The sequence below is a fragment of the Phragmites australis genome, chromosome 6, assembly GCF_958298935.1.
Source record: "Phragmites australis chromosome 6, lpPhrAust1.1, whole genome shotgun sequence".
Classification (NCBI taxonomy): domain Eukaryota; kingdom Viridiplantae; phylum Streptophyta; class Magnoliopsida; order Poales; family Poaceae; genus Phragmites; species Phragmites australis.
The window spans coordinates 21,310,208-21,331,801 of record NC_084926.1 but is presented as its reverse complement, the minus strand read 5'-3'; the positions used below and the strand labels follow the sequence as shown (position 1 = coordinate 21,331,801).

The 21,594-nt window shown below is 40.4% G+C and overlaps 1 protein-coding gene across 3 annotated transcripts in view; it reads right to left on the bottom strand.

Moving 5' to 3' along the window:
• LOC133922103 (DNA polymerase epsilon catalytic subunit A-like) overlaps positions 1-20,999 on the bottom strand; it is a 29,625-nt gene extending 8,626 nt beyond the window's left edge. The window contains exons 1-33 of one of the 3 annotated variants that reach the window (XM_062367276.1): positions 20,696-20,999; positions 19,911-19,976; positions 19,780-19,839; positions 19,547-19,642; positions 18,458-18,618; positions 17,578-17,666; positions 17,266-17,483; positions 16,609-16,695; positions 16,381-16,515; positions 14,085-14,207; positions 13,568-13,651; positions 13,217-13,381; positions 12,519-12,695; positions 12,296-12,409; positions 11,818-11,922; positions 10,580-10,698; positions 10,368-10,509; positions 10,200-10,294; positions 9,897-10,002; positions 9,730-9,809; positions 9,462-9,638; positions 8,576-8,660; positions 8,370-8,450; positions 8,087-8,230; positions 4,034-4,129; positions 3,730-3,930; positions 3,397-3,451; positions 3,167-3,309; positions 2,658-3,094; positions 1,372-1,534; positions 1,056-1,253; positions 901-973; positions 629-821 (exon numbers count right to left, since the gene is read on the bottom strand). In XM_062367276.1, coding sequence (XP_062223260.1) covers positions 629-821; positions 901-973; positions 1,056-1,253; positions 1,372-1,534; positions 2,658-3,094; positions 3,167-3,309; positions 3,397-3,451; positions 3,730-3,930; positions 4,034-4,129; positions 8,087-8,230; positions 8,370-8,450; positions 8,576-8,660; positions 9,462-9,638; positions 9,730-9,809; positions 9,897-10,002; positions 10,200-10,294; positions 10,368-10,509; positions 10,580-10,698; positions 11,818-11,922; positions 12,296-12,409; positions 12,519-12,695; positions 13,217-13,381; positions 13,568-13,651; positions 14,085-14,207; positions 16,381-16,515; positions 16,609-16,695; positions 17,266-17,483; positions 17,578-17,666; positions 18,458-18,618; positions 19,547-19,642; positions 19,780-19,839; positions 19,911-19,976; positions 20,696-20,905 — 4,478 coding nt within the window. In that variant the 5' untranslated portion in view covers positions 20,906-20,999. Of the gene's footprint in view, positions 1-628; positions 822-900; positions 974-1,055; positions 1,254-1,371; positions 1,535-2,657; positions 3,095-3,166; positions 3,310-3,396; positions 3,452-3,729; positions 3,931-4,033; positions 4,130-8,086; positions 8,231-8,369; positions 8,451-8,575; positions 8,661-9,461; positions 9,639-9,729; positions 9,810-9,896; positions 10,003-10,199; positions 10,295-10,367; positions 10,510-10,579; positions 10,699-11,817; positions 11,923-12,295; positions 12,410-12,518; positions 12,696-13,216; positions 13,382-13,567; positions 13,652-14,084; positions 14,208-14,748; positions 15,283-16,380; positions 16,516-16,608; positions 16,696-17,265; positions 17,484-17,577; positions 17,667-18,457; positions 18,619-19,546; positions 19,643-19,779; positions 19,840-19,910; positions 19,977-20,695 lie in introns of those variants that run through there. The other 2 variants (XM_062367277.1, XM_062367278.1) reach the window with 2 other exon arrangements.
• Between the last annotated feature and the right edge of the window lie 595 nt (positions 21,000-21,594).

Below are 21,594 nucleotides of genomic sequence, written 5' to 3'. Positions count from 1 at the left end.
ACATTGGTACAGTCAAGGTTTTAAGTATTGGTTGGTAAAATACAGGTTGATAGAGTATCCAGGTTATCAGCTATCCAACATATTGCTTTTTTTTAGAAAATGGAATAGCATTATCAACATATTGGTACATTCAAGGTTTTAAGTAAGACAGTGACACCCATCCTATGAAACATTTTAAGAGTTAAAGATTGTAAACATGTGTTTACTGGTTGTGAGATAATGTCCTAGAAACAATCCTGGGGTCCTGCAAAGGAGACCATGCATGCAATAAAACTAGCATTTTACTCTGCAATACAAATGCTTGAATTAATTAACTATAACTGCCTTTTCTACTTTTGACAGAGATGGCAAATGGGTATAATTAATCACTCAAGATAAAGAATATTAAGAGTGAATAATGTACATAAATGTTGTTTAATAAATGGAAATGACTCATTGAACTCCAGTGAAGATAATAGTATTGTCATATATACTGCAGGCACAATATAAAATTGCTAATCGAGAACATACGTGAATCACTATTATAAGTTTTATGTGCTTATCACCATATAAAATTGCTAATCGAGCACCATATGTAAATCACCATTATAAATCGTTGTGCTTATCATAGCTATATTATCAGAGCTACCTGTGATATAAATAGAAAAATGAAACTGTTTGTTCCAGGTATGAGCACTCTGCGGTTGTTTTCATTTGCAACTCAGCAAGATCCCATCCATCTTGTATACTTCGTTTTTTTGCAGACTTGTCCACTTTGCATACACAGCCAATTTGGAGAATGATATTGAGCTCCGGTGGAATTTTTGTCTCATATATTCCCTAGATGCAATTCAAGGTAATAAGGGAGATAAAAGAAAACCATACAAAACCATATCCCAGATACATGTTTAACACTCAGCTCAACATCTGGCTCTGCTAGATGTGCAGCAATTTTTTTGCCTTCAGCCCTGAACTGTTCTTCACTAGTTGCAACCTGAATGCCATAGCCATTAGTATGTTCTGTTAGTGAAAAATTGTACCCCTGGTTACTTTACAGCTAATGTTCAAATATTCACCTCAATGAGATTGAAACAAGGTCTTCCATGAGGAAGAATCTTTTTCACACGCCTTCCTGGAAACTCATCTGTGACAGGAGCCTTTGAGTTTAGATAAAAAACTCTAGGCACGCTGATAGGAATCTTGAACATGATTCCCTCAGCAACAACCCATGCAAAAAAGCAGCCAGGGATTGTACTTGAAGCAAGCTGGATTATCTGGTGTGGACAATATATGGACTTGTCAAGCATCAATGTAAATGAAGACATTAATTACAGAAATTGCGATGGTAAGAAAATTTGCTATAAGGCATAATAGATAGTAGAAGTTACATGCCTGCCAATGAGATCTAAAGAGGGCCAATTCTTGTTTCTGGAAAAATGTAGATTGATTCCTATTGTTTCCAGATCGGTTCCTATTGTTTCCATGCAACTGATTGACATTTCTCACAGAAAACAAAGAATTAGTAGGCCCATCAAAAGTGGTAGCAGCACCCAACCTGACAGAAGCGGAAGAGAGACATAAGCTTTGACAGAACAGAGGTGGGATCAATCTTCTGGTCTAAAACCAAATAATACAAGCACCGGAGACACGACACAGTAGCCACGTGATCAACGAACCAGTTCTTTACATTCTAGATGCAACTCAGGCTCTGATACCAGTCAGTCTACATTAATAGCTCCAGAATAAAAGAACTAAAATACTATAGAGTAGCTCAAAGAACATAAGGTATCCATCAAAACCCTTGAAGACAGACAAGGTTAGGCCACTGGATGAAACAAGTCAAAGGCATTACTTCTATAACATCTAAAACCTGGTGCCCCTATCATAGACTCGCTCTAAGGGTAAGTATGTCTTATTATGTTCTGATCTCATAGGAAGAAGTAGGATAGAAATGGCCAGTGAGACCATTTGGGAGGCCTAAAAGCTGAAGCTAGGTCCAAACATAGTTCAGCTTATTCAATAAGCTAGAGTTCACCTTCCAAATAGAAGCACCACCCTGCATACACTGAGGCAACAGCTTTGGGGCTCATGCAAAACAAATTATGAGTGGGCTAATTGGATAAGCGCCAGTAAGGCCAAACAGAAACTTAGCAGTTGAACTCCCACAAATCGTGGTAAGCTTGTAACAACGTAACCTATTAAAAGTTCAGGCTTCATTATGCAGTACCGCACACTTACCATTTTCCTTTTTCCATGAGTAAATTTACTCAAACACACTTGAGCTTTAAGTAAGGTGGTATGCCCCCTAATTTGTATTACATGCTGCAGATAAAAGAAACATACTGGGCTGAAATTATTGCATAACCAAAAATAATAATCATAGTGAATTTCTCCAGTACTACAGCATATCATGGTCAATGGTCTGGCATGTCACGCTTAAGCTTATAAAGTGATGCATCGCTCCAAAAGCCAATGGCTCTTCACAGAACATCAGCATACTGTCATCAGCCTAAACAAATAATATATCAACGTGGGCTCAAGTGCACTCATTAAGACTAGCCTATTTGTTGCCTAGGACTAGGGTCATAAAATGGCCAACACCCACAGAGCATTAGTTACAAGCATATTTTAACTGCCAGAGGTGCTTAAAGATGCGCATATTTTCACTGTGGCATTACCTTCGACGTTTCTTTTGGTCGCGAACATATTTCCATTTTCTCTTCTTAGCATGAAGCCATCCTTGATAATCAGTATTTCTATCAACTGTTTCATCAGTGGCATCATTTTGGAATTGCGAAGAGAGTGGCATATTTGATCCAGTTAGAGGTTTTTGCTTGTTTTTACTATTATCTGAACCAGCTTCCACTGATGGTCCATTTGGATTATTTTCTTTGTCGATGTTCAAGCCATTGGATGCAGGATTTTTTCTCGAATCTTTGTTTGATGCTAATAAATCTTCCATATCTCCAACCCCATCCAAGTTCTGCATCCCCTCATCTTTGGCCAAGGGGCTAAAGATATCACGTAGTTTACGCTGGCGAAATCGATCATCTTTCTCTCTGACCTTTTTGTGTAACCAATCAGGATGAAGAACTCGAGGAACAGGGTTTGAGATCTGTAAGAAGAAAGGATCTCAGAAATAGTACAGGTAATCGTATATAACAAGAAATAAACAATTGTGTATTACCTTTTGCATTGCTGCAGGAATTGTTATGATTTTCTGAATAGCTGAGCTTAGGCGTTGCTTGTAGTAAGACCAATCAACAATAGATCGGATGCTTGCATCAGAGGACATTCTGCACCATTTCCTTAAATAATGTTTTGCAATCTCTGCAAGATACATGGATAGCAAGAGATCTTAAGTAAATTGAACAGTTTGGCTGATGCAGAAGCAGCAGTTTGCAGGTAAAATGGTACCAGGATCTGTCTCAAATATAGCTACCGGAACAGCACGCTCGCTCACTGGAGTGCCCTACATATTTTAAAAGAATCAAGTTAACCATAGGCAATATGAATACAAATAATTCAACTCGCTCAACATTATAGAAACAAACTAATTCCCTGAAATCCGAAAAAAAATCCAAGAAAAAATGAGTCAAGGATGTTTCTCCAGTTGCTGAAAGGATCACAAAAGGCGTACCAATATATGGAAATTGGAAAGATAGTGGAAGACATAATACTGGAAATTGTTCTAATTTAAAGATATGTGTAACTGTATGATGTGAATTACTGAAACACTTCAAAACTTACTTGTGGCTCCCGGGCAACGATATATTGGCAATGCAGCCCTTTGTCTTTAACCATTGAATCTCCAAGGAATTCAGCAAGTCTTTTTGCTGTAGTTACAGCACACGACTTCTGCTCTCCATAATCAACTAGGGATTTACTCATAGTGCTTGACTCCGATATGAAATCAAGCAACTCACTGTCAGCAATATCAATTCCTTGATTCTGTAATAGACAAATAGTTTTTTATATATTGCCTGGATTGATAACGTAAGCTGGTTGGGTTGTTGAGATTTTCGAGCATATTGTTAATTCTACAATCACTTACGTCCAGTAGGTCTAGCCAACAGTTAGCAACAGAGGCAACAGCAGCATAGCATTCCTCTAAAGTTGAACCATGGAGAAATTTGTCAAATACCTCTGCCTGCAATCAAAAAAAAAAAAATATTATAAATTTAAGAAATTAAACTGGCCAACTGATGCAGTACTTATTTCCCTGTATTCCTCTTTAGAGCAAAAACAGTACTCCATCATTTTCTATTTGATGCTTTAGGAGTAGAGAAGTGTTCTGTATATGACGTTGGAGGATTTCAAGAAGAGGCGTGGCTAAATCTAATTGAAGTGTTCTTCTATAAGCTACATTATACAAGACTCAATCACCTTTTCTCTGAATAAAAAGACTCATTCTCTTTGTTAATTGGTTTAGGAGACAAACAGATTTAATGAGGTAGCAAGACACAAATTCGGCAGGAATATTGTTTTTTTGTGTTTCTTTCTTATTAAGTGCAGAGAACTGAGTGATAAGCCTCCAGTTGAGAGGCCACCCACCCAGGCTCCAACCCGAGTGCTCGCAAAAGTAGGTACTTCCCTGAGAACTGGTTGTAGCGAGTTTCTTAGGGTTCGATACTATCCTCCTTTTAAGATGAAGCTAGGGGGATCTCTGTAGTGGGCGCTTATTTGTAGAGGGAGAATAACGGATATCGTAGTCGAATGAGGTCGTAGGGCGGGGTTGGATGGTCTTCTTGTGCCCTAGAGTGGTCGGCTGCAAGGAGGAGGGGGAGGAGGTGACGTGCGGCGATGCTAGTGAACAGTAGCCATGAGTGGAGAGGGAGAAAGGTAAGAGATGCAATCTCTTCTTTCTTAATTTCCAAATGATACAATACCTCTCTTTATACAGAGAGAACATACCTTGACTATCAAGTAAACTATAATCTCCTTCCTAATTTAAATCCAAATTATTCCTTAACTATAGATAAACTATTCTTATTCAAAAGATATTTATTTGCTAATCTGAAGATAACTTGATGATGACTTGATCTTGACGATTTGGCGGCGGCTTCCACATGCGGTGGAGATCAGTGGTAGCCCTCACCCTGGCTGTCATCGCCTCCCTATTGGGCTAGCCGAACAGGCCCCCCTCTAAAAATGTAGAAAAAAAGGGTCTGTGCCCCGAGATCCGCCACAAAAGGTCCAAGCCATAACCTCCTCCCCCTCCTTGCAGCCGGCCACTCTGGGGCGCAAGAAGGCTATCCAACCCCACCATTGATTTCCAGTGCGTCCTCGCGTTGGACATCCATGCCCCAACCTGTCCTGTCCTCCTAGCGTAATGATGAAGAGTTGTCCCGAAGCCACACTGTGGAGCGCAATTCACCCAACACCAAAGCATTAGTGAGGTTGCGGATGGTGTGGTCGATGCACATGGTGAACTCATAGGACACATTGCCGATGTAGCTACGAAGAGTGAAACGCCGAGATGTCGGGCGCCTGGTGTTCCCCATCATGGTAGGGGTGCCAGACACATCCACCAAGTAGCGCCAGATGCCCACATGGTGGTAGAGCTCGCTTGCCAATGGAGGAGAATCTAAGAGCTGGTGACGGAGAGCGGCACTGGGCAATAGTCATGTCCAAGCTAAAGAGGAACGTGTCTATCGGAGTCGGGCAACTAACAGTCAAGTCAATGCAATTTCCAAACAGTAGTCGTGTGTAAGCATCTCCAAGTGGTGCAAGAGCCACGGCACCAGAAGAACTGCAAACTCCATAAACGACTAATGCTTATGTAGTGCAGGGACAGGCGCTGCCCAGAATGACGCCTGAGGAGGTGTTGGTGAAGTAGTGTCGATGCCGAGGAAACAGACAATATGGTTGCCGCAATGGAAGCTCATCTCCATGCGAGCGAAGTCCCAAAGGATAGGACCCAGGCTGCAAAGCCATGGAGTCCTCGAGATGATCTCGGTGTCACTCATCAAAGGGAAGGTGTAGCCGTCGATGGAGAAGATCTCTTGCTCAAACAAACGGTAGGTCGCGGCAGAGGCCACGACTGATGATGCGATCGCTATTGCCGACAATAATCCGCATTGGAATACGGCGCAATGGCAGCCCCAGTTGAAGTGCGAGGGACTCGTCGATTATGTTGTGTGTCGCGCCGGTGTCTACAAGAACGCGGAGTCTGCCCTCACACAGGGCTGCTAAGAGCAGCATGGTGCGGCCACAAGGGAGACAATCCTCCTGATTGCCCATCATCATCATGAGGGACGTCGCGCCCTCGTCCTCTACGTCCATGTCGCTGTCGATGAGTTTCAGGAGGAATAAGTGCTTGCACTTGTGCCCCTTCGAGAACAGCTCATCGCAGTTGAAGCACAGGTTGAGTCGGCGGCGCTCCACCATTTCCTCCACCATTTCCACAGATGTGAGCTTCTTGAAGACCCTAGGGTTGACACCTTCAGCCTCCACCCCCAGCGGTTACCTTCAGTTGTCGTTGTTCCTCCAGCCCTGGCCGCCGAGGGTGTAGAGCGTGAAGATGGACAGACAACGAACTTGGTGTCGTCAAATGCTGCCTGACCTTAGCCATGACATGGGCATGCCTCTCATAGGCACATGCCAAGCTCATGGCCTCCTCCATGTCCTTGGGCTCCTAGAGTTCCACGTCTGTTTTTAGAGGCTCCGTCAATCCTGCGGTATCGATGTTTACCTGTTGTATTTCATCCAAGTTCCCGACGCGAACAACAAGCGAAAGGAACTTCTTCGTGTACTCATCTACGAAACCTGTCTTCCGTAGGGTAGCAAGCTGGCTCAATGGATTATAACGTGTCGGAGGGCCGAAGCGGATGTTGACGAGGCGAGAGAAAGACTCCCATGTGAGAGGGTCGTGGTCCTTGGACAGGGACAAGTGCATGTACCACTGCTGCGTGACGCCTGTCATGTGGAAAGAGGCTAGCCAAACCCTCTCCACATTCGGAGTTGCCCGAGAAAAAAGTGCTCACACCTGTTAAGCCATGGGAGTGGGTCGTCCTTGCCGTCGAAGATGGGGAACGACAACTTATGGTACTTAGGTACCATGAAGTCATAGCAGGGTGGTCATCCATCAAGTGTCGTAATGGAGGAAGAAGCCGGGATAGGCATCCCAGATGATGGCGGAACGACGAGTGTGGACAAGCCGGGGAGGATGGTGTCGATCATGTCCGCGGAAGAGCTGTCGTCAGGCACCCCCAAGGAGGTGGCCACAGCCGCACGGGTAGCACACCTGGCTGCTGCCGTGCGTGCGGCCTCAACCTCCTGTTGAACGGTAGCCTCGTGTGTCACGGAGGTGTTGTCGATCATCACCTTGCCGTTGTTGTTATTCGTGAGGCGCTCCTCTTGGCGTTCCATGCGAAGCTGCAAGTATTTGATCATGGATGTCAAGTCGTGGAGGTCCTTTCGCTCCCCCTTGAGTGCTACCGTCACAAACTTTTTGAATTCACTAACACTACCAGAACACATGGTCTCTGATACCAGATGTAGTGGGCGCTTATTTATAGAGGGAGGACAGCGGAGATCATAGTCGAAGGAGGTCGTAGAGCGGGGTTGGATGGCCTTCTTGCGCCTAGAGTAGCCGACTGCAAGACGAAGGGAGAGATGGTGTGCGGTGGTGCTGGTGGCGTCGATACTGTTCACGCCGATGAACAGCACCCATGAGTGGAGAGGGAGAAAGATAATAGATGCAATCTCTTCTTCCTTAATTTTCAAATGATACAATACCTCTCTTTATATAGAGAGGACCTATCTTGACTATCAAGCAAACTATGATATCTTTTCTAATTTAAATCCAAACTATTCTTTAACTATAGATAAACTATTGTTATTCAAAAGATATTTGTTTCCTAATCAAAAGATAACTTGATGATGACTTGATCTCGACGATTTGGCGACGGCGGTGGAGATCGACGGCAGCCCTAGCCCTGGCTGTCGTTGCCTCCCTGTTGGGACGGCCGAACAGGCCCCCATGGGCCTAACCCATGACATCTTCTCTCCATGGTCAAGTTTTTATTTCTTAATAAGTGTGCACTTGTAAAACATCTAATATAAAAGAATAGTGAAGTAACTAATGCAAAAAGGAAGCATATACCTGAAAAACTTTGATGAGCTTCAGCTCACCTCTACGCTTGATCTCAAAACCTTTAAGTTCTGCCAAGGTGCCATCTTCATTGAAGACAGCATACCTCTTCTTTATCAAAATCCCTTCCTCTTTAGAGGCAGGTAGGATCATAGCCTATTATGTTAGCACGTGTTGCGAGGTTTACAAAAACAAGATAGATCAGTTTTCAGGCTGGTCAAAACAATTTGAATCAAGGAATGGAAATACTGCAAAAAGACTACAAGGGGAACAGTAATACCACTACAGTACTCACCTTGTAAGGTCCATCTACCTCAAATTCAATGGAACACTCACTGTGTGTTGTATATAGTTTATTTACTGGATCTTTCAGTGTCTAGTCGGACAACAAAGAAACCAAGCAATTAATAACATTATGACTGTCGGTGAGAAATATAGAACTTCAATTAACGTAATAATTTGAAGTATAACTTGCAGAAGAGCAAGACATGTATTTCTTACTTGATATTGATCATTAGTGTTGTTCCTTGCAACATCAACATTAAGCATTACACAGGGATAAGATATTGTGAGCTTCTTCCCAGCTCTGAAATATCACCAATAAGTGTTAGATTGAGAACTGAGTATAAAGACTTATGATGACAGCCTGTGTTTAATAAACTGCGTAAATGAATCACTTGAGAATAATAGAGATGCAGTAGTTACTTTGTACTACATCGAGTGCAAAACACAAGTCACTAAGATTTGTTAGATATATATATATATTGCCTTTGTATAATATCTCCGTGTTCTAAGGGGTTCTTTGCATATTGCCACCTATACATGTATATATACTGGCCTGTGGCCTTCAAGGTTGCTATTCCTAACAAGATTCACATGCAGTCAGCAGGCATCTCTATTGCCCACTAACATACTTTTTCAATATACAGATTGAGGACATAAACATAACACGAGATTCACAAAAAATACTTTCATAGCATCACACTTTTGTCAATTTTTACCAACTATTTAGATGAGAATTAGAAGTCAGTTTTGTCTTGGAGAATATGCACGGTAAAAAAAATGACAACTACTTTGGGAAAGAGGTAGCAATAATTGATTAGCTCTGAGATGCAACAAATATTTCTTCTGGAGTTCTGTTGATTTTACATTTAAATGGCTTCCTGATAACTTCAGAACCTCTAACTCATTGATCAAATCACAAAAGTAGGTGCTCACATTGAAAAAATTGAACGAGATGGATTAAAAAAAGATCAAGAAAGCACTACACTCAACTGAGGCAATCACTTCAACAGATATATCTCAGAAAGAACTTATTAGAGCTTCGTAGTATTACAATGAAACAGCTTGTTTGGAAAATAATTTTTTATTATACTAGTTTACTCACTTTGTCTTGAAAGTGAAGTTCTCTGGAAAAGAACCAGGCAAAACACACCAAATGCCATCTGTATCCAGTTCCAGTGGCCTTCCAATTTTCTCTACAAGTAGTCGAGCGTTTTGGATAATCTTTGCACCAGTATATGTTACAACACCAGCCATTTCCATAGAGTACCATCTTGCACCCCTAAATCAGAAAGGTTATGTAATTGTTACATAGCTTATCATACAAGATGAAGACAAATGAAAGTCATGCTGTCTATTTAAATTTCACGTACTTGCGCATAACATATCCATAAAAAGAATTCAATATGCACTTGTGAGCAAGTTGCAAAGAATCATAAAGAGCAACCATGTCCTGCAAAAGGCAAGTGGGAAAGGGGAAAGAATTTTAAATGCCTGAAACATGAGACAAGGCTGTAAAATGTATAGCGCATCATTGAACCTGCGCTTCCTGAATTTTGATAGAATTTCCACTGGCTTTTGCTTCTGCCAATTTTCCTTTCCAAGTTTTGTTAAGACCTTTGTATTCATACCTTCTATCACGAAAGCTGGAATTATCAAATGAAAGTACGATTTTAGAGCATGTCCATCAAAAGCATTAGTAGCAAATACTATACTTATAAAAAAGGGAAAATGCAGTTTTCCCCACGAAAAACTACCATGTAAGGCATGTTGAAGACCAATGTTACACGTCTATGCTATCAAATTAAAGAGGAATAGGAATATAGTAAAGCATCAGACTGACCTTCGTACTGTGTCTACATAGAAAGAATTTTCACGCATGCATATTCCAGCTTCTCTAACTTCTGTAATTGGTTTATCAACTACTCTTTTGTGTGCCTGTATTGTGACATAAGTAGATTCACCGAAGGCTAACCAAAACGGAATTTATACATGAGTTTGAAAATAGTACCTTTTGGCAGTATTTCTTCAAACGATCCTTCAGTTTAAGTAAATGTTCTGGTTTAGAGAGGTCAAGAAAAGGCTTTGACGATGTCATGCTACCAGATTGAATCAGCTCTGACTCAATTTGCCTCTTTATGTGATAATAGTCACTACAAAATATAATAGCATTAGAACAGAAAATTCATCAAATTTCAGAGTACATAAGTTTGCAAAATTTACTTCTTTTTTGCCATGTAGGTCTCTCCTCGCCAGACCCATTCAAGTTTTCTGAGGCAATTCTTTCCAGGGCGATTGAAATCACATGCTGTGCACTCCACATCTGTAACTATGGACGGTGGCTGCGATGAAGAAACAGAAAAAGTTCCTTTGATTGATAAATGATAATAATTATGTCGAGACCTAATATGATGGTACAACTTAGAAGAAAGCGGATGGTTTTGGAATAAATGAAATCGCTCATGGAACAGGGTGATTGATTCCAAGAGGCCTTAGTTGCCTCTATAGCACTGTCATTAACTTACACTGATACTTACAGATCCAGTCCACTGAGGTGCCTGTTGAAATAGGATTGCATTGCCTACCTTTTGCTAATAGCTTAAGCTTTGGATGAATTAGTTTGCGTGTGAAACTCAAGTACAATTATTGGAGCCGGAGGTATCGAATACAAGGCCCACCAAAGCTCATTCTATCCAAAAAACATATATATTGGCGCATGGTTGACTAGGCATGGCCTGCACTTGTGCCCTAGGCACCCCTTATGCTGAAGGCCCCTTGTGACTGGCCTGCACCCTGTGGCACCATAGCACCACACCGTGTGACTGACCTGAATGAGACTAGGTTGAGGAGTCCTGAAACACAGTAGTTTGCCTATCTTCCCCTAACAACTAAAGCTTTTGAGTGAATTGATTAATCCATAAAAATCATAGTGCCTTGATGAAATTTTGGCAATGCAACAGTCTAAGCATTCCCTCACTTGTGTTTTCTATATATCCCAGAATGACACTTCAGTAAAATAGTGCTGAGATTGTGGACATCAACCAGACAATCCTCTCAAACTGCTTATCGCCAGAAGCGACAGCAAAAGAAGCTAAGCCATGAACCTCACCAGCTCATGATCCCTTTAACTTCTTATATGAACACATCTGAAATAAATCACTCACTGAAGTAAAAGGGCGCACAATGAGGATATCAGGAGATTCACCCCAACAGGGAAAATGATCTCTTTAGAGTAATGTCTCCAACAAAACAATTTTAGTGAGAACTAAAAGTGCTCAACCAAAGTAGCTGTTGCGATAGTTTGTGTATTGTATAGGGGCATCTCTATGTTTTCTCCCCTCTGTACATGTTCATATATTGGCCTATTCACTCTATTAAACACAACCTAGGTTCCACTTAACATGACATCATAGCACAAGGGAACAGCATTAAACATACTAGATTAATGTACAAGGGAATACCTGGAGTCTATTTGTCAAAATGATATTTGGATACATTGCAGCAACATCCAGATGATATATAAGAGGGCGTTCTTCACGAACTGGGTGATCTCGCAACGAAACAAGCTGTAAATTCGACATGAAAACAAAGGTCACAAGCTCAGTGCTTAAAAGATGCAATATTTCATGAATGCAAATCGTGTAGCTATACGTTCAGGGAGATGCCTATGTAAGAAATTAACTGCTATCCTCGATATATTAGTCAAGTTACAATGCTGGAATACAGTGAACTAAATGTTTCGAAAATCAAAGGGTAAATAAATACCTTATGAGTCGAAATATAATGAGTTAGAGCTGGAATATATTGATCTCAGTTTTAGATAAATAATTTCATTTTCTTGGTTCAACTACGGTAATACATTTCCATTGGTTACTTTGGCAGTTAATAGACTGAACTCAAAGTGATGATGGAAGTGTCTTGCTGGATGAAATCAAATACCTTCTGCTTTATGGCATCTTTGACTTCATCATAATTTGTGACAGAATCAATATCCAATTTTCCTTCTACGGAAATGGCATATTGCAGATCACGATCAAGATTTCCAATCAGTTGCTGAAAGAATATGCATTGTTAATATACTGAAGGTACAACTATAATTTCCTGTGCGACCCGAGTGTGAAGCAAATTAATACTCTAACCAGCTCCCAATAACGCAAGTTACCTCATATGCTGATGATTCAAGTTGGAACTTTGTAGGAAGATCCGATCTAAATACACCAGTTTCAAGACACTCAACATGACCGCCAATGTAGGTTTCACTTTCTAGTAGACGGTTATTGTAGAACTTCTCCAGATCAGCTTGGTGTTTGTTAGGACAAATGATATTAGCCTTGAATGCCTATACATTAGAAGAAACCGAATTCAGCAAGCATGAGAGTAATCAGAGGTAGATTGAAAAAATAGTATTCGCAGCAGTGGGAATTGGGACACTTGCCATGAGTTCAAATCCTAGACCAAGCAGGATTAGAAAAGAAAAGAACTCGTTTGAGAAAAAAATTTGAAAAACAAGTATTTATTCACAACTTTATGTCCTGTTAAGTAACAAACAAGCTGTAACAGAAACACATAAAAATATCTACTGGCCCCACTTCAAGTAAAAGATAAGAAAAAAGGGCTCAAAACATAAATAGAACTTCAGTAAGAAGAATAAGCATGTCATCAAGATGTACACAATTTGACATCTCACCAATTTACCATCAAGAAAGCAAGGAAACAGAAAGGCTGAAAGGCCCAGTTTAACACAATTTGACAGCTCAAATACACTTAAAGTTCCATAAGAAATGCCTGAATCTAGATAAAAGTATTGTTTCAAAACAAATATAATATCAAAAACATGTTAGCAAAGTTCCAATGGCAAACCTGGACCATTAGCAGCATTTCACAAAGTGTTCCACTTCCTTTACGCAATACCTCATCAGGTGACATAGGTATTATGGTTGCAAGAGAAAAGATGAATGGATGAACATAAGTCATGTATAGATAGTATGTTGCAACAGCATCTGATACAGAATAAGAAGCCATTGTCTGAAAAGGAAACAATGGAAGGAAAAATGAACACAGTGGAATATTTTAAATTAAGACAAGTACAATCCATACAGCTACACACAGACAAGCAGCAAAGTTCAATGTCATCTGTCACATAGCCATATTTAAACCAGTTCCCGTGGAAATATTGTTACTTTAGAACCAAAACAGGCAGACTAAAGGTACCTGTGGCTGGTCCATTGCAAAGCGGACCATATCTTCTGGATTAACCTCCAGAGGATCATAACCTAGCTTGGCTTTTGTAACAACCTGTAAGTGTAAAAATGTAAGAGAAATCACTAAAAAAAAACTAAAGCAGAAACGAAATATTATTTGTAAGCAATATAACATGCAGATAATGCGAAAAAAATATTTGGGCTGCCTCACAATAAAAAAAGTCAAATGGCCAACCTTTCTAGTGCTAGAGAAATAGAAAACGCTAAAATAATGCATATTGATCCTTTAATCAAACATGTTAATTCTAACTAAAGAATTTTTAATGCATAATGAACATTTATTCAAACATGATAATTCTAACTGAAAATTCTTTTCCACTCTATATCAATAAACATAGTTATTATTTTCAAATCTCAATTTTGATAAGACATTTAGTACTGAAACAAAGCACACAAATAAGACTGATTAGTGTTAAACTGTTAATTTTTTTAAAAGGTTATTTTTAGTTGACTAAGTAATGCATCACCTTTAGGCCATGGCTTCCTTGTGGAAGGTAACTGTCTCGCTTTACCCAAGCAAAACAGTCAAGATGGCAAGAAAATTTAGCCCGACACTCCCCCTGATTATTGTCACATTGAAAACCAATCTCCTGTAACAACAGAAAGGAAAATGAACAAGATATGAGAAAGGTATCCACTTTGGTGTTTCCAAGCCTTTTCCAATCTTAGATCATTAGACCAAGAACAAATGGGAAAAAAAGTATGTGCACAGAATCCTTAAAGGAAAACAAAAGGTACAGAGGACACCACTAAAGAATAACCCAGGCTTATTTCTTTTTCTCTTCAATGCCGATAGCTTTTTCTTAGACCACTCTAAGTACACTAACTGTTTGGACAGTATTTTGGACATCCTATTACATAGTTGGCATACCCCAAGAAAAAGGGGAAAAACCTGTTTTACTTCATTTAAGTATGTTGTCTGCTTAATTTCCCAGACTACTTTTTTGTCAGTTAAAGCCCCTAAACTTTTAAAACAGATCAATTCAACCCCTGATGCCAGTTTTGAAAGTGGTTATGCTACCAGGACCGCCACGTGACCCGGTTTGGCTACCGTGGCAACGACATCACCCTTACTCTCTCACCACACAGACATGTATACATAATCTAGCCACAAAAGATCCACTAAATCACCTCCAAAATCACCACATAGTTGCACAATTTCTCATGCAGGCTGGCCCCTCTCCACCTCCTCTACTCTCCCTAGATCACAATTTGATCCCTGACCATCTGCTCACAACATATTCTACCCTCTTTCTTCCACCTCACCTGCCACAATTACCACCATGGTTTTGTGCCCATCTTCTTCAGCGCCACTGTAATTGCTGCCTCCCCTTTTCCTGGAGGAGAGAGTAAGAGAGAATAAAGACGTGGGAAGGAGCTAGGCCTAGGACCACCAACTGAGAGAGCTCTAAGATGAAGATGATGACATCGTCTAGTGTGTTAGGAATAGCAACTTGTATTCAATGTAGGCTATAGGCCAATATTAGTATATATACATGTACAAGTGAGCAATATACAAATAACCCCTTATAACATGGGGATATTACACAGACACAATATATCACAATATATATCTCTAACACAATGTGCTGCCAAGTGGCAAAACTGGGTGACATGGCAGCTATGCGGCAATACCACCAACCACCATCCATGCCATCAAAAGCGATAAGCAAATTGGTCCAAGGTGTGACGTTAGGGACTAGGTGGACCAAAAATGGTTCAAAGGGATAAGATGACAAACACGATACTATAAGGAAGTGTAAAGAGTGAATTCTTTCCAACAAAAATATATTGCTAGTGAGGGTCAGGCAGTCGTTGCACTATGCTGTGATACACTTATTTTAAGATGCTTTAGAACCGAGCAATAGCTTGGTTGGTAGAGCCTCCAGTTTGAGAGATCACCCACTCGGGCTCAAACCCGAGTGCTCGCCAGTGTTACCGGGACATGAGTGCGGGTGTCAGAGTCTAACTCGGGTGCGGGTGTCTAATTCGGCAAACTTTAGAAAATAGGATTCGGAGATTCATCTAATTTATATTAATATTATATTAAAAATACATTGTGTAGTTGGACAAACTACACTAAAGCTGCTAAAAAATAGAAAAGAAAAGGAGAAAAACAAATCAGCCCAATGCCCCCAACTGCAGCCCACACAGAAGCCCACTACGGCTTCTTACCCCCTCCCGATCCTCCTCCTCTCACTCCTCACTTCCCCGCCGTCTTCGCCAGACGACAATTCCCTACCGCCTCTGCCATTTCCCCACCCCCGCCTCCTCTCCCGCACCGCTGCCACCTCCTCTCTGCTCTTCCCCCGTCGCCGCCTCCTCTGCTCTCCCCCCTTCCCCGTCACTCCCCCGCCGTCGCCTCAATTGTTCCCCTGCCGCCGCCTCCTCCTGTCCTCCCCCGACGCGACCGAAGGTGTTGGATCCGTGTCGCACCGTATTGGGTGCGAGTTGATGCACGGATACACGTCGACGCGCCAAATTTTTTTCAGATTCCGAGTCCAGGTAACACTGGTGTTCGCATGTCGTGTGAGTACCTCCCTAAGGGATTCGGTACTCCTCTCTCTTAAGACAAAGCCAAGGGGACATCTTCTCCCTGCGGTCCAGTCTGTTTAGAAAAGAAATTCTGTAAAATGTATTGCAAGCTTTAAAGAAAAGTTAGCAAAACACTAAAATTTCTAAAAGTACTTCCACCAAATGAGATTATCATAATCCACCTCAAGGCCAAAAGAAGCCTAAATAAAAATAAAAAAAACAGCACACCTCATTCATCTTTATTCCATGGTGAGCAGCCCTCTTCTCCAAAAATGGCCAATCAAAAAAGTCACCATTGTATGTAACATAAATGCCAGGCTTAACCTCTTGCATGTGAGAAAACCAAGCTTCAAGTAGATCCAACTATACACATACAAAATAAAGGGAGTTAGCAAAACAGTTAGGCTGCATACAATTAATATGATGCTGAACAAAATAAGTGAAAAATGTTTATACCTCAGTAGGAACATTCTTAACTTTAAAATAACCCTCAAATTCTGGTTTAGGTGTGTACTCCAAATCTTCAATATCTTCCCCTACACACTACACAGAACAAAATAAATAATAATGCATTGTGTAAACTTATTTGAGAAACATATGCATCTTGCAAATGCAACCAAGAAAAGTGGGTTAAGCTGCCTAAGATAATGATTTTGTTAGATATATGTCAATAACTTGTTTAGCCTGTTTGTATTTCCCCCAAGCGATTTCCAGTATATTACCACACATGTACATGTCTTTATATTCGGGCCTAAAGCACTAATAATGAATACAAGTGCTATTCATAACCAATTTGAATTGTTGCTTTTTGTAAATGCTGATCTTGAAGTGCACATGTGATGAGCAGTACACAAGGTAACTGCTTTTTCAGCATTTTTTAAACACATAGATCATATTTTTGAAAAGGTTTTTTGATGGACTAAACAGACTGCATGTTGCTCTATAAGAAGTAACATAAAAAAACAGCATGAAGGTGTGTCAGGTGATTGATGCTGCCCAAGGCTAGGCAGCATGCCCAGGAAATACAGAAAAGGGTGCTTCAAGACATAAATTGAACACAATAAAACACAAGTGATAAATAAGTATTGTGCAAAAAGAATTGCAAGTCGGAACCTCTCTGTTGATTATCAGGTACCCTTGCCCATCAATCATGTACGAAATCATCATTACACTGTCATATTCAGCATCTGGAAACTTTAGAGGCAGCTTTGTGGTTTCAATATCAAACGCACAGACATGAACTTCTGCACGTTGAAGCAGATCTTCCCTTCTCTGAAGCAAAACATCAGAACTAGCTACGCTAACATTGTACCACTGTCCACATCTCACATCTGTGCATATGTGGAGGTTTAGAGCAGCAAAGTGTCAGTGGCCAATTAGCACATGAGAAATACTAGGATTTGCAGGTATAGGGCTCACGCTCACCATTATCAATAGCAAAACGAACATGATATGGAACATCGTATTCACGCAAATCGATGATGCAGTTTATGTAATCTTGTGGCCTTTCTACCCTGTCATGGTGTACGTCCACAAATATACATGTAAATGGATAAGGCAGTAAATTTACTCCACAAGAAACTAAGTAGGAAAAAGATATATATATGTATATACATATGTATATGTATATGTATATGTATATGTACATATGTGTGTGTGTATATATATATATATATGTATATATATATGTATGTATGTATATATATATGTATATATATGTATGTATGTATGTATATATGTATGTATGTATATATATATGTATGTATGTATATATATATGTATGTATGTATATATATATGTATGTATATATATATATATGTATATATATAGGAAAAGTAGTCTGTACTCCCAAAAGTACATACTCCCTACTATGATATACCACATAAATGAACTGGATATACTCCTTTGTTATTATAAGTATACTTATCTACACATTCTAAGATACTCTAATGTGAACTACATGAAAAAAAGAAAAGAAGTCCCATCAATTTTATTAGATTTTGATAATACCTTTGTATTTGTACATAAAATGTAATACACTCAAAAAAATATGTCCAAACCACCTAAAAAACTATATATACCACTTGGATGATCTTGTATACTCACATGCTCCATATACATACCATTTATCACATGAGATACTCACTATGTAATGAGATATGTATGTAAGAGTACATACTCTCGGGAGTACCAAATATGCTTTCAACACAGAATGTATATATATATATGAGTAAATTTGCATAGAAATCATACAAGCGTCTTAGCTCACAATAATTAAGCTATATATGATATAGTGTGTAGGCACCTTTTTACACCGTGAATTGTTTCAAATGCCTCCGCAGCATCTAGTTCTTCTTCATTCTTTTCAACAGCATGTAATAGGTCATTCCTTACACGCATTAATTGTTGTATGGTATCAAACTGAAGCTTCAAATATTTTCTCTTTAAGCCAGAAAGGTGGTTTTTCTGCAACACAGAATGGACATGTTACAATTATATTCAACATTTGGCCCAGCCACATCGAGATGGCAGGAAAAGATACATGCATGAGAACATTAGCATCTTTCCCTATTCATATTAGAAGTATTAGGCCGCGCCGATTTCGCGTCCTCTCGGTGTGGCCACGTCTCTCTTATTTTTCGAGCCGTCTGATGTGATGTGTGTGGTGCAGATATATGATTACAATTTCTGTATACTTGCAAACGCAACTTTCTGAAGGACAACACTCAGGCCAGCGTTGGTTCACCTCACATTAATTTCTGTCTGTTCATAATTTGTAGTGTTCTTCCTCACAAGGCAGCGTTGGTTCACCTCACATTAATTTCAGTCTGTTCATAATTTGTAGTGTTCTTCCTAACATACTTTTAGCTGATCTATTAGATATACTTGGCCTCTCGGTGTGGTCACGTCACTCTTATTTTTCGAGCTATCTGGCAGCTATTTTTTTACTGGACGATGTGACTTAACACAATGAATCTGGCAGCCTACAACTTTCTATGAGCTATAGCTGTCAAACTTTACAGTTGTTGATGACATAGCGTTTGACATATCTTTAGTAGTACTCCTAGTTTAAACAATAATCAGTCAGTTTAACATATTGTAACTAGCTTGCGCGGATAAATTGAACATTTGAAGCAATTAAGTTTCAGCTAATTTCCAAGGACTACATATTATATGAATCTCTCTTCTATTATAACAAGCAACCAAGGTAAAAAGTAATGGTCATCAATGGAGAATCAAGAACATTAATACAAATCTAAGGAGATCAACATTCCTGCAGAAAACATCTTAGATCAGATTACCAGAACATAGAACCGAACTTATCACCATGATAGCATTTCATGATGCCGGTCAAACAGAATATTGAATTAAACATGCAAAGCAAGGAACATACTAGATCTAGATCGTCTTTCTCAATTATTTCTATGTCAGAAATTTCCCCTTCATAACGTCGCCTAATATACGCCTCAACTTCCAACTCCATCTTGTCCTGCAACATTTCAGTATACCAAAATAGAATATCAGCAAACAAAAACTGCATCAGAAAAAGTTCAGCTTTTCTATCACAATACCCTATGATGGAGTAAAAGAATAGCATCCCTCAGAAGACCTCAAGCTCAAGCTCACCTTTGTTGCAGCATAAAAATAAGGTCGAAACTTGTATTTCACTTTGAATGTAGAACCATCCTGCAAGAATCCATACGGAATTAGACATGTGGCAAGTCAAAAACATTTCTTGTTCTAATTGCAAATTTTACCTGTGACACAAAGTACAGATCAACACAGTTGTAGATCTTTCCAGTGTCCTCATCTTCCCATGATGACTGCAAGTGTTATTGGGGTCAAATAAAAAATCATACATTAAAAAGTTTAATCCTTAATTAAATTCGCGTAAAAAAGTTTTTAAGGTAGTGGCACTTGAACATGGACTAAGCTTCTCCAAGTAGGTCCTAACAATTTCTTGTGATCCGTCCATGATATAAATGGAGGCAGACTTACTAAGTGAATCATTTTATTTCGGTTGGGTGCATAATTTCAGTAATTTTCCTAGTTCTACTAGCTAAGCGCCGCTTTTGTAGTATTTTTAAGATATTATATCAGCAAATCAATTCCATATGCACAGATTTTCACTAATGAAACAAGGAGCAACTACAGAATTTCACTGCATCCTCCAAAATCTGGAAGAGCTTGCAGATTTTTTTAAGAAATTTCAGTACTTCACCTACAATAGCCCAAATTTTACTAGTGTCGCTGTGTGACCAGTATTGCCACAAGCAAAATCATCCAAGTTTTACTGTTGCTATTAGTTGCAATCGGTGACAACATTTCAGCAAATTTCCCTCGGTACAATTTCCAGTTTCCAGGGTGAGTGCTTGCATATTTCTACTGATTTTTGGGTCCATTTCTCAAGTAATTCAACTTTACTTCCGACGCAGATCACAACAGCTGCACAGTTCCGCCGCTAATTCCCCAATGGAGCCCACTTGAGATCCAAACCAGAACGGCTGCAACAAGGAGACAGAGAGAGTGGGAGCAAACTCACGGGGGAGAAGGTTAGGAGCCACCCGAGCCGGCCCTCGCCATCGGTGTAGGGCGTGAAGCCGAGGCGGCTCTCGAGGAGCTCCTCCGCCCCCAGACGCAGCCGCTGCTCCTTCGCCGCCGACGATCCATTCCTCCGCCAGCCGCCGCCTCCGCCTCCGCCTCCGCCTCCGGTTCCCCTTCCTCCAGCAGACGGCCGCCGCCGCCCGCTCATGGTCGCGCTGCGCGCGCGGGTGGTGCGGCTGCGCGGGCAAACTCGCCGGGCCCCCGCTTGGCTGCACGTGCCGTTGCGCGGGAGGGAAATGACGCGTTCCACCCTGGATGGCCAGATGGGACTGGTATTCGGAACGGGGATGGGCGCCAAGTCGGGCGAGGTGTTTTCCCGCGCCTGTCAGCTCAGCTGGAGGCTTTTCCTTATTCGTTTTGGACCAGAAGCCCGGCCCACAACGCAGCACTTGGATTTGGACTTTCTGGACCGTCCAGCCCAACATTATAGGAGAGGTTTGAGTTTTTTTATTTTTATATTTTTTGATTAAAAATTTAAATAAATAGATTTCTCGTCGAAAAAATTGCACAAATAAGCGCCTGCAGCTTTTACCGCTACCTGAGAGGGCGGGTGGCCTAACCGCCTCCCCAGAGGGCGGGAAGGCTGCTAAGCGCCCTCCCAAGTGGCGGTTATGATATATTATTTTGTAAAAGTTGCAAAATTTAGTATATTTGCTCAAAATTTGAAATTAAAATGGTTGAAATAGGGATTTTGCAAAATTTAGAATTAAAATGGTTGAAGAGTACTGAAAATGGTATACTGAAAAAGCGAGAATTTGGAGTAGATTACGTATTATTCGGAGGATAAAAAATCAATATTTGTGAACAAATTGTATATGTGAATCACTCGCAGCATAT